Source organism: Stegostoma tigrinum, chromosome 17 (assembly GCF_030684315.1).
Source record: "Stegostoma tigrinum isolate sSteTig4 chromosome 17, sSteTig4.hap1, whole genome shotgun sequence".
Lineage (NCBI taxonomy): Eukaryota > Metazoa > Chordata > Chondrichthyes > Orectolobiformes > Stegostomatidae > Stegostoma > Stegostoma tigrinum.
The window spans coordinates 5,376,528-5,390,291 of NC_081370.1; the positions used below are offsets into that span (position 1 = coordinate 5,376,528).

The following is a 13,764-nucleotide window of genomic DNA, read 5'->3' on the forward strand; positions in this document are numbered from 1 at the left end:
TATGTTTGAAATCGGGTCCCAGTCTGACTCCAGTAAAAAGCAGTGTGTGTGACCTTTTTTTTGTGGAAAATTACAGAGATTTTGTAATCAGCCTGTTCAGAGATGTTATGATACACCTCTGGAGCAGGCGTGGATTGAATCCAGGCCTCCTGGCCCAGAGATGGGACACTATCAATATGCCACAGGTGCTCTCTGAAAAGTAGTAAGTTGTGACATTGGTTGAGCCCTCAGACACTTCCACAAACTTACATTTTTGAGCATTTTGATAAACCAGACCATTTCACCTACATTCTCCAAAGCACTAGGAAATCATGATGTAGGTTTGACATTTCCAATTGGGTGCTCTTTGCAATCTAAAGTCGTGGCCCTCAGATTGCCGGCACATTTGCAATCTTTTCTGAGGTTCATTACTGGCATGGACAGGTAGTAGTTCTGGCCATTACCCTTCTCCTGGGCAGGTACTTTGCGAACTTTCTGACAACTACTGTTTGCTGACAGGGACAAATCCTGCTTGAGAATTCCCACTTGTTACACAAGGTGTTGAAACTATATTCACAATTATAATCCAACCAGTGGGAAGAGTTAACTTAAGCAGAATCCAGGAGTACAGGCTACCTGGTTCATGATATGATTATATGTTAAATGGTTTCTTACTTTACTTTGGACAGAAACTGGCTACCTCACAGAAGCTAATCTTTTGAGTATTGCAAGAAGAATTGGGCCGGAATGGCAGAGTATTGGTATCAATCTCGGTTTGTCCTATTCACAGCTGGAAAGAATAGGATATAATCATAGGTGAGGAAGACATTTCTTCATGACAATGGTCAATTGTTTGGTTTTCTATATCATTCTTAGTTGTCTGATTTAATTTAAGAGCACAACAGCAACAGGTGTGCCTCTCTCTCTGCACTTCTCAGACTTTTGCTAGTATGAGCAATTCACACACAGAGAAAGCCTGCACTCGGAACATTAATAGTCAAATTCAGCAGAGTGATTTTCCAGATCAGCCCTCCCTTCATTGTTTTGTAGAGAGGCACAACCGTTGCCTTTGCTGTCAACTAGACATTTGCAAATGGCTTAATGCCAATTCACCCGGTATGTGCAACACATTTCTGGCACAGCGCAGTTGTTCATGTTTTGTTTGAGCTTGACCTTGACCTTGACCCTGACCCATTAACGCTTGATGTCAAAATTATCTGTTGTCCTTTTGAGAAAACCTAACTTTGCAGCTGGACTGGATCATCCACTGCTTCCACATGGCTGATCCAGCATTGTCAGCTTTGCCTTAAGTGGTTATACTCACTGGTTATACTTTGCCACTGGTTATACTCACCAGTGCAGAACCTTGATTGCTTTGACACTCAGATGGGAGACAGTTTGCAGTCTCCTGAGATTTTGACATCAGTTTTGTAGCTGACACAGGCCTGGCTGCTGCATTAGTAAGGAGACTTCCTAGTCAACATCATAGCAAGAGGTTTCGAGTACGGGAGCAGGGATGTGTTATTGCAGTTATTCAGGGCCTAGGTGAGACCACACCGAGTGTCGTGTGCAGTTTTGGTCTCCTTTGCTGAGGAAGGATGCTCTTGCTGTCAAGGGAGTGCAGTGCAGGTTTACCAGGCTGATTCCAGGGATGGCAGGTCTGACATATCAGGAGGGACTGACTAGGTTCGGATTGTTTTTGCTAGAGTTCAGAAGAATGAGTCTGTGGAATTGATTACCACAGGAAGTAGTTGATGCCAAAACATTGAGGCAATTAGATACAGCACTTGGGGTAAATGGGATCCAAGGTCATGGGAAGAAAGTAGGATTAGGCTATTGAGTTGGACGATCCGCATTAATTGTGAAGAATGGCGGAGCAGGTTCAAAGGGCCGAATGGCCTCCTCCTGCTCCTATCTTCCTTGTTTCTGTGTTTAGCTTGGATCCTTATGCTGTGCCAATTAACATGTTTCCTGAGATGCCTCAAAAATGCATTGGATTTTAGGTCCATATAATAACCACCTGGCCAATTACACCCCACTGGAGTGAGGGTGTCCAAGTTGGTGAAGTGTTTGATCATCTCACACTGGGCTGTTTAACGGTACTTACTGGTACAGCATTTTACTTGGGTAGGACATGTTGGTAAACTCAGATTTCTGGAGATTGATCATTAGTCAGTTTGGGGTTGGTTAGCTCAGTTGGCTGGACAACTGATTTGTGATGCAGAGTGACATCAACAGCACAGTTTCAATTCCTGCACCAACTGAGGTTACCATGAAGGTCCCACCTTCTCAAAGGGGGCGTAGAGACGCTCAGGTTAAACTCACCACCAAACATCTCTCTCGAATGAGAGAGCAGCCCTGTGACAATGGTGTCTCTACCTTTAACCAGTCGCAGTTGTGACGAAGCACTCAATAATACCACTTTGAAAATTAATCCATTGTTCAGTAGCTAACTTCGACATGCTTATGGGACAGCAGATATCACAAATTTCACATGTATTCATTGAAGTATTCACTTCCCATGAAGAAAATTTTGATGAGTTTTGTTTAAGGTGGTAAGTGTAGAACTCTGAGGATAGAAAAGCCAGCAGCCAGGAAATATATCTTGCATGGCGTAGCACAAAAGTATACATCATCAATAGCTTTAATTAACAAGATTATTGATTAGAAATGTATCAGGACCACTTCCTCCCTCTGGTACTTAGCTGAGCTGTTTATCGAGTTTTGAGAAGATTTGTAGCTCAGGTTGAGGTTCTGGATGTGAGTTTGCTCGCTGAGCTGGAAGGTTCGTTTTCAGACGTTTCGCCACCATGGTAGGTGACATCATCAATGAGCCTCCGGTGAAGCGCTGGTGTTATGTCCCGCTTTCTATTTATCTGTTTAGGTTTCCTTGGGTTGGTGATGTCATTTCCTGCATTGGTGATGTCATTTCCTGTTCTTTTTCTCAGAAGGTGGTAGATTGGCTCCAAATCAATGCGTTTGTTGATGGAGTTCCGATTGGAATGCCATGCTTCTAGGAATTCTCGTGCGTGTTTCTGTTTGGCTTGTCCTAGGATGGATGTGTTGTCCCAATCAAAGTGGTGTCCTTCCTCATCTGTATGTAAGGTTACTAGTGATAGTGGGTCATGTCATTTTGTGGCTAGTTGATGTTCGTGTATCCTGGTGGCTAGATTTCTGCCTGTTTGTCCAATGTAGTGTTTGTCACAGTTCTTGCAGTTCATGTTTGCTGAGCTGTTTATGCAAAGACAGTCACCATGCTGTGTCCATTTAACTGGTCTCAGGTGAATTACTGTTTGCTGTAGTTGCTTGGTCTTGGGACTCAGTTTCCATTTGTATATTGATGATGCCCAACTCTATCCCTTCACCAACACTGTCAGTCTCTCCAAAGTCTTGGCATTATCAGACTGTTGACCCATCTGCCACCCACAGATGAGCCATCTCCTATTCCACTAAAGTTTTGAAATGAGGAAGCCATAATTTCTGGCCCATGTCAACAATTTTCGCCCAGGTTTAAACTAATCCATTCATCAACTTTGGCATCCCGTTTGATCCAGAGCTGAGCTTCAAATCTCATATCTGCCTGATCATAAACACTGCCTATTTCTGTCACTACTATTTCAGCTGCTGAAATATTTATTTATGCCTTCATCACATAAAGACTTGTTCAGTCCAATACTTTCCTATCAATCAGGCTCGCATTTTCAAGTGTTTATCAATTTCTGTCCGTTGGAAACATTTCTGCCTTCATCAAGTCCTGCTCACAGAATTAATCGTTTCTTCACTGGTCTGCACTGAGAGACTTGCACTTAAATCATTTTAGCCCTTTCCATCTCTGCAATCACCCTACTGTAGACTTCAGTCCACTTCTCCCTATCCTAGGGCTCTTCATTAGTCTGACTTGAACCCCTCACGCACCCTTCATTTGAATTTTCCCCATTACTGGCCACTGAATTGTCACTTCTCTCCTCTCCTCAAAACACATCAGTTAAATCTCACATTTGAGCACATCTTTCCTCTCACTCAACTGGCTCATTGCACCTCAACCACCTTTGGATTTTTTTAAAGTTAAATATTCTTTACATGCAATTATTGTCATCAAATTTTCATTTCTAAAATCTAAATTTCTAATAATTGGTGCAAAAAAAATGAAATGAAAGCATTGCATTTGTATTCTGTCTCCTCAGGTGCTTTGTTTGCATTGGGTTATTTGAAAGTCCATTGACCGGTTACCGTGTTGGCTTACAAAGCAATAGGCATCCCACAAGCAACAATTAGATAAATAACCAATTAGTTTCTCTTAACAGGTTAACAGAGGACTTTTGGCTAGAAAGTCAGGGAATCTTCCTGCTCTTCCCTAAATAATTCTGTAAGAATTTTACTAGTCACCTGAGTTAGCAGTATGGCTAGAATGCCAGTTTAATAGCTTTGTTGTTATTGATGACCGGTTGGTATTATCTCAGTGACACAAAGCACTGTCAACCTAGTTAGTGTTAATAGGACAATTAGTAGGATTTGAAACCGCTGCCTTCTAACCTGGGATGGAATGCAAGAACTTGGTTAATGCTAAGTAACCTCACGCTATGGAGTTTTGAACAACTCTGGAAACACACACATCTAGTGAAATGAACAAATAATCTCTTTGAGCATAGTATAAACTGTGTTGATGTTGGGGAAAGCTTATAATTTTTGCACTTTTTGTTGTTTTCTTGAAATTACTTTAAAGCTCAAAACGATTTTTATTGGAAAATTATTTTTATAAATAGTGTCATCTTTTGGGTAAGAGCAGACAATTTTCTTAATTTGCTAAATTTACCTCTTTTTATCTCCTTTCGTCCATTTTGCTAAAATTGGCAGGTGAATGCTCTAAGCTTACATAAATAGAATCATGAGCTTGTGTGTTTGAGGGTTTTTTTTGTCTCATCTTTGTCTCCTATAGTCTTCTGAGACTTGTGGTTATTTAGTGCACAGACTTCTGTGTACAAGCTGTGCCAATAGGATTCCAGACGTGGCACTCATGTGAATTTTTAGTCTTTTTCTAACCTTTAAATTATTCATTTGTAATTAAGAGCCCACATGGAAAAACAGGGAACAAAGGATGTGGGCAACTGATAATTTAACTCCACAGAACGTGAAACTTTATTCATCTTGGATATTGTCTATGAAAGCAATTTTTTAAAAATTAAAAGCAGTTCTTGTCTTTTCAAGCTATTATTTCATTTCCCCCAGGGACGACCTGGACAAGCAAATCTTAGAGATGCTCTTTACATGGGCACAATGCAATGAGAGTGTACCAGGCTGCATCAGTCAACTGATTCAAGCAATGAAGAAGAGTGATCGCGAAGATATTGCAGAAGAAATACATCGTATTATTGAACTTGGCAGGAGGAAATATCATGATTCCATTCGTCGAGTAGGGCTGAGCCAAGAAAACAGTAATGAAGATTCAGCTATAGCAATGGTGTAACCTGGAAAATATCACCCCATTGGAAAATAATGGATATGAAACCTTTCTGTGGTATTTGAAGATAGGGAGGTTTTATCCTGTTTTAGACTTACGTTTTTGCTGGTTGAGCGATGTCCTGAGGGACGATGAACTCTTGGCAACATTGTTCAGGAAATGATGCCATGTAATTAACTGAGGCAGAGTTCACTCTACACAAATGTCAAGACCATTGTGATTGTTTTACAGAGGAATACAGAGAAAGCCAACAGGATTTGATAGTAAAACCAATCATTTTGCGGTGATGTGCAATATACAATCTTATTTCAGCCAGTGATGTGCAATTTTCTTCCATGCGTGCTACCCAGAGATAGCATACTTTGTGTTTAATCTACAGTTCCCCAAGTTGACAGATGGTCATATTACATTGAGGAATTATACAGTGTAGAAACAAGACGTTTGATAATTAAGTCCATGTCTTCCACTAATTGAGATGCCTAGCTATTTGCTACCCTTGCATCTTAGATCTTGGAAATAGGGTAATTTGCCATTTAGGCCTATAGGTTCCCAGGATCACCAAGCCTCACCAGTGGTGGACATGTGTTGGAATTCCGATGCAATACCCAGCTGGTGTGTGCAACCCATTTACAACAGCAATGAAAAGAAATCAGATACAGGTGGGGAGCCCTACAATACCAGTCAGTTTCTGGTTCTTTGCAAAGCAGTAATGTTTATCAGCTTCTGTGCTAAAGTTTATATTGTTTTGATGATCTTGGCCCCTATTATTTGGCAGGCTCACGTAAAATGAACTAAATAGAAAGCCAATAGCCTGGTATTATGAAGGAGGATTCCTCAAGGTACCGGTGACAGTTCCTATTCAGCTCCAATGTTGTACCATCTTCACAAACCTATTTTTTCCCTCTCATTTTTATCCTTTTTTTTGCCACATTGAGTTAATTTGACAACTGGGGGGCTTCTTTTTTAAACATTGTCAAACTTAGCTACCCATGGAGCACTGTTAAAATTTACTTCAGATCAATTGCAGGGTTTTTTGAAAGTATAATTAGTATTGGCATTCAGAGAGAAGAAAGCCATTAAACTAGGAACAAATATTTGCCAAGACATTTTTCCATCCCCACCCTTGTCTGCTTTCCGGAGAGACCACTCTCTCCGTGACTCCCTTGTTCGCTCCACACTGCCCTCCAACCCCACCACACCCGGCACCTTACCCTGCAACCGCAGGAAATGCTACACTTGCCCCCACACCTCCTCCCTCATCCCTATCCCAGGCCCCAAGATGACTTTCCATATTAAGCAGATGTTCACCTGCACATCTGCCAATGTGGTTTACTGCATCCATTGTATCTGGTGTGGCTTCCCCTACATTGGGGAAACCAAGCGGAGGCTTGGGGACTGCTTTGCAGAACACCTCCGCTCGGTTCGCAATAAACAACTGCACCTCCCAGTCGCGAACCATTTCCACTCCCCCTCCCATTCTTTAGATGACATGTCCATCATGGGCCTCCTGCATTGCCACAATGATGCCACCCGAAGGTTGCAGGAACAGCAACTCGTATTCCACTTGGGAACCCTGCAGCCCAATGGTATCAATGTGGACTTCACCAGCTTCAAAATCTCCCCTTCCCCCACCGCATCCCAAAACCAGCCCAGTTCGTCCCCTCCCCCCACTGCACCACACAACCAGCCCAGCTCTTCCCCTCCACCCACTGCATCCCAAAACCAGTCCAGCCTGTCTCTGCCTCCGTAACCTGCTCTTCCTCTCACCCATCCCTTCCTCCCACCCCAAGCCGCACCTCCATCTCCTACCTACTAACCTCATCCCATCTCCTTGACCTGTCCGTCTTCCCTGGACTGACCTATCCCCTCCCTACCTCCCCACCTATACTCTCCTCTCCACCTATCTTCTTTTCTCTCCATCTTCGGTCCGCCTCCCCTCTCTCCCTATTTATTCCAGAACCCTCACCCCATCCCCCTCTCTGATGAAGGGTCTAGGCCCGAAACGTCAGCTTTTGTGCTCCTGAGATGCCGCTGGGCCTGCTGTGTTCATCCAGCCTCACATTTTAATAACAAATATTTGCTTCTTTGTTCGAAGTTACAAGTGCATGCAACAGCATGGACTATTCATTTCTAATATAGGATAGTCTGCAATACTTTGTCATTCTGAAGTGTATGCAGCATGGAAGCACACACCATAGAGTGTACAGTACATGTCAATTCAAACACAAGTCATACGATTCCATGAGGCTAAAGCTGTTAAGCTCACAATGATATGCAGATGTTTGAAATGTTCTCTTCATTTAACTCTTGAGTGAGTGTGTGTGTGTGTCAATGTTCTGTGTTTATGTACAGCAGTTTGTTTTGGACTGACCTTTAATGTTTTTAACAAAGATTGCACAGAGGTTAGGGGTGTAATTTGTAAATGTCTTCTTGTTCCAAACATAGCCTCTTCATGCTAATGCGTTGGGAAAATATTAGACCAAGAGGGTTGTACAGTGTGTCGTGAACAGTGTTAATCTGGAATTCATCTATTCAAAAATGAATGTAGGAATATAAATGTGGATTGCCTCCTTCAAAACAAACTTAATTTTTCAAATGTGGAAAATTGGTAATAACTTCTCCCTCTTTTGGGAAAAGTGTATGTGAGCAAAATACAGTCTGTTATTAACATTAGAGTAATCTGATGTAGCCACCTACAGCCTATCAGCTGTTAGTTCTCGCTGTGTAAATTAGCAAGTGAATGACATATTTGACGGGATAGATGGTATCACAGCCTCTCGGGTAAATTCAGAAAACTGATTAAGGCAGTCCAGCCAAATGATATATTACTCCTTTAGAGATGACATTTTTCAGGGTAGTTGTGCAAGAACTTCCAGAGCAGCGGGAGGCAGGAGAGCCTGATAACAAAGCGGGTTGATGACAAGACCTGTATCCAATGCCTTTCCTCCTCCAGGGGAGGGGCTGGTTATAGGGCTCCCTGACCTGCACTATCTAGTGCGTCATTGATGGCATGGACACATCAAGAAAGCCACAACTCTGCCTTTGCTTCTGGCCTTCATGACTTGCCACTTGCTGCGAGTTCTCCACAACCTGTCAGATCCTAGCCCTGACCACATGTAACTTCTCCCTGGATTGATGCTCAACTCTGAGGCTCCAGCAGATATTATACTAGCAGCAGCCATGGGCTACTCCATGGCAATAGTGCTAGAGTTGCCAGCCTCTGACTTGCCAGTGAAACATCGTATCCCAAGGTCCTCAGTTGGGTTGAAGGTCCTCTGCCACCTTCTTAAGGATCTGATGGGCATTTGAGAGGCTACCCTGTAGAGAATGAACATGTCTGTGTTGCTGCTTTTTCAGGCAGCACACCAGATGCTCATTACCCTCTCAAGATTTATCCTGGTAAATGGTTTTGGTATTTACTATACATGAGTATCTACCACTCTTCCAAATAAAGATTTGGCAACAACAAAAAGCAGATCGAAACATAGAAACTAGCTGCAGGAGTAGGCCATTCGGATCTTCGAGCCTGCAGCGCCATTCAATATGATCATGGCTCATCGTGCAATCTGAGTATCCAACTTCCGCTTTTTCTCCATAACCCCTGATCTTTCGGCCACAATGGCCACATGCAGCTCCCTATTGAATATATCTAACGAACTGGCCCCAACAGCTTTCTGGGTAGGGAATTCCACAGGCTCTAAACTCTGAGTGTAGAACTTCTTCCTTCTCTCAGTCCTGAATAGCTTATCCCTTATTCCTAGACAGTGACCCCTAGTTCTGGCCTTCCCCAACATCAGGAACATTCTTCCTACATCTAGCCTGTCCAGTCCCATCTGGATTTTATAAGTTTCTGTGAGATTCCTCCCTCATTCTTCTAAATTTCAGTAAGTACAAGCCCAATCAATCCAGTCATTCCTCAAATGTAAGTCCTGCCATCCCTGGAATCAGCCTGGTGAACCTTCGCTGGACTGCCTCAACAGCATGAATGTCCCTCCTCAGACTAGGAAACCAAAACTGCACATAATACTGAAGGTGTGGCCTCATCAAGGCACTGTATAACTGTGGTGAGACAACCCTATTCCAATACTCAAATCCTCTCACTATGAAGGCCAGCATGCTATTGGCTTTTCTCACCATCTGCCATGCAAATCTTCAGCGACTGTTCTGCCATGACACCCAGGTCTCGTTGTACCTCACCTTTTCTTAAACTACCGCCATTCAGATAATAATCTGCCTTCCTGTTTTTGCCACTAAAGTGGATAACCTCACATTTATCCATGTTATATTGCATTTGCCAAGTATGCCCATGCAGCCAGCCTGTCCAAGTCACCCTGCAGCCTCTTAGTCTCCTCCTCACAACACACACTGCTACCCAGCTTATTGCCATATGATGAGGAAGGCCATTCGGTCCACCTTAATTTATTTATCCCAAAAATTTCCAAATAATTTGAGAAATTTCACCTCTGGCATGTCCCCAAAAGTCTATTCCATTTGTTGTTCATTCTTTCTTGTATGTCAGTCTAACAAGCCAACAGGCCAACAAAATGCAAAAATGCTGAAAACTGGAAATAAGATGCTTGAGTAAGAGTCCATGCTGCCTGAAAACAAGCAATAAAATTAAATGTGGGTGGGGCACAAGGTTTTAACAAGTTGTGGATATGTCCATCATTCCTTCACTTATTCTCAAGTTAAAGGTTATGAACCAATAAAATCTTGAAATGCATGGCAGTGTTGCGGCAGATTGTTTTCACACCAGAGATTTTGTCACATAGTAATAGTCATACGTATAGAATCTATTTATTTAACCACTGATATGGGTGTCACTGGCAGGGCCAGTATTCATTGCCCGTTCAGAATTGCCTTGAGAAGGTGTTAACAGCTGCATGCCAGGTGGTAAAGGCACACCCACCGTGATGTGAGGAAGGCTGTTCCAAGATTTTGACCCCACCACAGTAAAGGATCAACAATTGATTCATAGTCAAAATACATAGTGTGTGACTTGATGATGGCATTCCCAATTGCACGCTGCCCTTAGCTTATCGATGGTGAAGGTCAGAGATTTTGAATGTTTTGTGAGAGGATATTTGGCAAGTTGCTGTTGTGTAGTTTTTAGATGGTACACGCAGTAGACAGTCCTCAATGTGGACAGGCTTTGGAAGTACTCGCATTTTCATGATTACTGGTAATAGTTTTGTGGTCACGATTACTGACACAATTCCAGGTATTTTTCAAACTATATTATTTGCATTTAAATTCCACTACCTGCCAAGGTGAGAGTTGTACGTATGGCCACATTAGCCTGGTGCTCTAGTTTACTAGTCCAAAAACATTACCATTAATCCACTGTCTTCTCATATGGCTGAAGATAGTTGCAAATGCTTTCATCTTTTGCATTCCTCATGAACCACACTATTGTCGTACGTGGGAATATTCATGAAGTCTGTTTCTTCACTCAGTATTGTAATTTTGCACCACCACTCAGGATCAGATGTGGCAGGACTGCAGACCACTGATTTGATCTGTTGGCTAAGGGACCATTTTGCAATGTGTATTATGTGCTGTTCTCATTGTTTAGTGTACATATGGTCCTGTCCTGTAGCTTGACTAGGTTCATATCAGTTATTTCTGATACTGCTCCTGACATGCTGTTTTGAATCCTATTGAACTATGCTAAATGCTAATGGTCAGGTGATGGACATGCAGGACCATGAGATTGCAGATTGTGATTTAATACAGTTCTGCTGCTGTTGATGATCCACAGCACTTCATGGATGTCCAGTTGATCTGTTCTGAATCTATCCTATTCCATATTGTGGTAATGCCACAGGACATGATAGAGTGTGCCTCCAATATGAAGAAGGCACTTTGTGTCCACAAGCATTAGTCACTCCTTCAAACAATTTCATAGGTAGGTGCAGGTGTAACAAGTAGACGGGTAAGGATAAGTGAACGTTTCCACCATGATGGTTTTCTCTCACCAGCTGCCACAGCCTCAGTTTGGTAGCTTGATTCTTTGGGATTTACCCACCTTTTTCAGTAGTGGTGCTACAATGTCACTTGTGGTGATAGATATTTAAGTCCTCTATCCAGGATATATTCTGCACCTTTATTATCCTCAATATTTCTTTCAAGTGATATTCCGCATGGAGGAGTATTGATTCATTAGACAACAGAGGGCAGTAGGTTAATCAGCAGGAAATTTCCTTGCCCATACTTTGTCTAGTCCAATAAGACTTCATGGGGCCCAAAGTCAATACTGAGAACTCCCCTGACTCTATACTGCAGTAGTGGGTTTGTTCTCCTGGTGAAATAAAACATAGCCAGGGATTGTGATGGAAGTGTCTGGGATATCAGCGCAAATGTGACCTGGTAAGTGTGTCAGAGTGAAGCTGTTGCTGATCTCGTCTATGAAATAACTCCTCGTTTTTTACAATAGCCTCCAAAGTGTTACTGAGGTAGATTTTGCTAGGCGTAGTGGGAACCGCCAATGCTGGAGAATCTCACTTAATAAGGTGTAGAGCTGCATGTTGTGTTCATCTAGATTTTGCTAGGTGTGCTTTTGACATGTCTGAATCCAGTGGCAATTGGTGGATGCTGAGGTTCTCTTTTGAACCAATTTTGATAAACTGGCTGGCTTGCTAGGCTATTTCAGAGGGCATATGAGAGCCAAGCACATTCCCTGGATATCTGGTTTAATGGTCTGTAATACAGCCACTATGCCACTGTACCCCATATACATTTTCACATGAACATTGCTTTTAAAAGAAAGTAATTTATATAGTTTTATTGAGAACTAATTTCTATTTGCCATATTTACATTTTGCCATATTGGTGACAAGTTACTAATTAAAACATATCACCAGGAAGATTCCAGAAATGGATCAGTATCCATATGAGGAAAGGATTGACTTACAGGGTCTGTTATCTATTTTTATATTCATTCACGAGACTTGGGTGTCACTGGTGAGGCCAGCATTTATTGCCCATCCCTAATAGTCCAGAGGGCAGTTAAGAGTCAACCACATTACTGTGGTTCTGGAGTCACATATAGGTCAGACCAGGTAAGGATGGAACTTCTTTCCCTCAAGAACATCAGTGAACCAGATGGGGATTTCCCAACAATCGGCAACCGATTCACAGCCATCATCAGATGCTTGATTCCAGATATTTATTGAATACAAATTCCCGCAAACAGCTGTGGCAGGATTCAAGTCCCTATCCCCAGAATATTAGCCAGGTCCCTGGATTAACACTCCAACAATAATACCATGAGGCCATTGCCTCCCCTGGTGAACTTTATCTGTTAAAAATAAGACCAAAGACTGGCCTCATAAAAGTCTTTGAAAGGTTTTAATGGAGTGGGGAGGATGTTTAGTCTTGTTGGAAAGAGCGTAACTAGAAGCCATGAGTATACGACTATCCTGAAGAAATCCAAAAGTGAGTTCAGAGAAAAAAAATCTTATTCAAACAATGATGAGAATGTGGTACTCACTAGCACAGGGAATGGTTGAAGCAAAAACATATGAAGGAGGAGGAAGTTGAAGATTATAATGATTTGGATGACAAAAGAAAGGTGGAAGTTTAAGTGAATTAATACCAGAATCAGATCCTTAAGTGCTCATTAATTGCCCATTTAAGGCCTCAATTAGCCTGAAAATCTGACTGTCAGCCTTACCACCCCAATGTAATTCTGATGGAGGTAAGAAGATTTAGTACTCTGCTCTCCTGACTAATTAAGTACCTTGATCTGCCTCCAAGCACATTGTGAGAGGGGCCTTAAAAATCCTACTCATGTTGTGCAGCAACATCTAATATCCTGGATGGGGTGCGCCTGGAGATGCCTTGCAAACAGTGACTGACCATGTGAAATTTCCTGACATCAGTCCTGAATTTATCTTTATCCCAGCAACAGGGTTCCTTCTGAAGAGCAATCATGTTTTGCACAGACTCCTATTACTTGAACATTTCTTGTCTTCAGTTGACAGTTTGAGCAAAAATTGTCTGGATCGTACTGGTTATTGTGACTTGAACTTTTTATTCAACATATGTTTAAATGATGTATTTAATTTGGGACTAGTTACAATTCTGAATCAAAAGTTTTGTTATTTTAAATGTTTATATTACCTTACTGTGTGTAAAAGTCTACTAAAGACAGATGTCTATTGTTTTACTGTGAATTCTATTTATAAAACCATTTAACAGTAAAGTATACAAAATTGTACAAAATGTATCCTTCTGTGATCATAGATGTTCAGACCAAACACTGCGATGTATTCAAGCAATCTTGAATATACAGACTGAAGGTACTGAGGTGGTCTTGAGGTAAT

General features: G+C 42.0%; 1 protein-coding gene across 5 annotated transcripts in view; it reads left to right on the plus strand.

Moving 5' to 3' along the window:
- The window catches only part of pidd1 (p53-induced death domain protein 1), a 78,319-nt gene extending 64,753 nt beyond the window's left edge, over window positions 1-13,566 (plus strand). For all 5 annotated transcript variants that reach the window (XM_048545710.2, XM_059651903.1, XM_048545707.2 and 2 more), the window contains 2 exons: window positions 669-795; window positions 5,206-13,566. In XM_048545710.2, the coding sequence (XP_048401667.1) occupies window positions 669-795; window positions 5,206-5,443 (365 nt within the window). In that variant the 3' untranslated portion in view covers window positions 5,444-13,566. The remainder of the gene's footprint in view (window positions 1-668; window positions 796-5,205) is intronic.
- The last annotated feature ends 198 nt before the right edge of the window (window positions 13,567-13,764 follow it).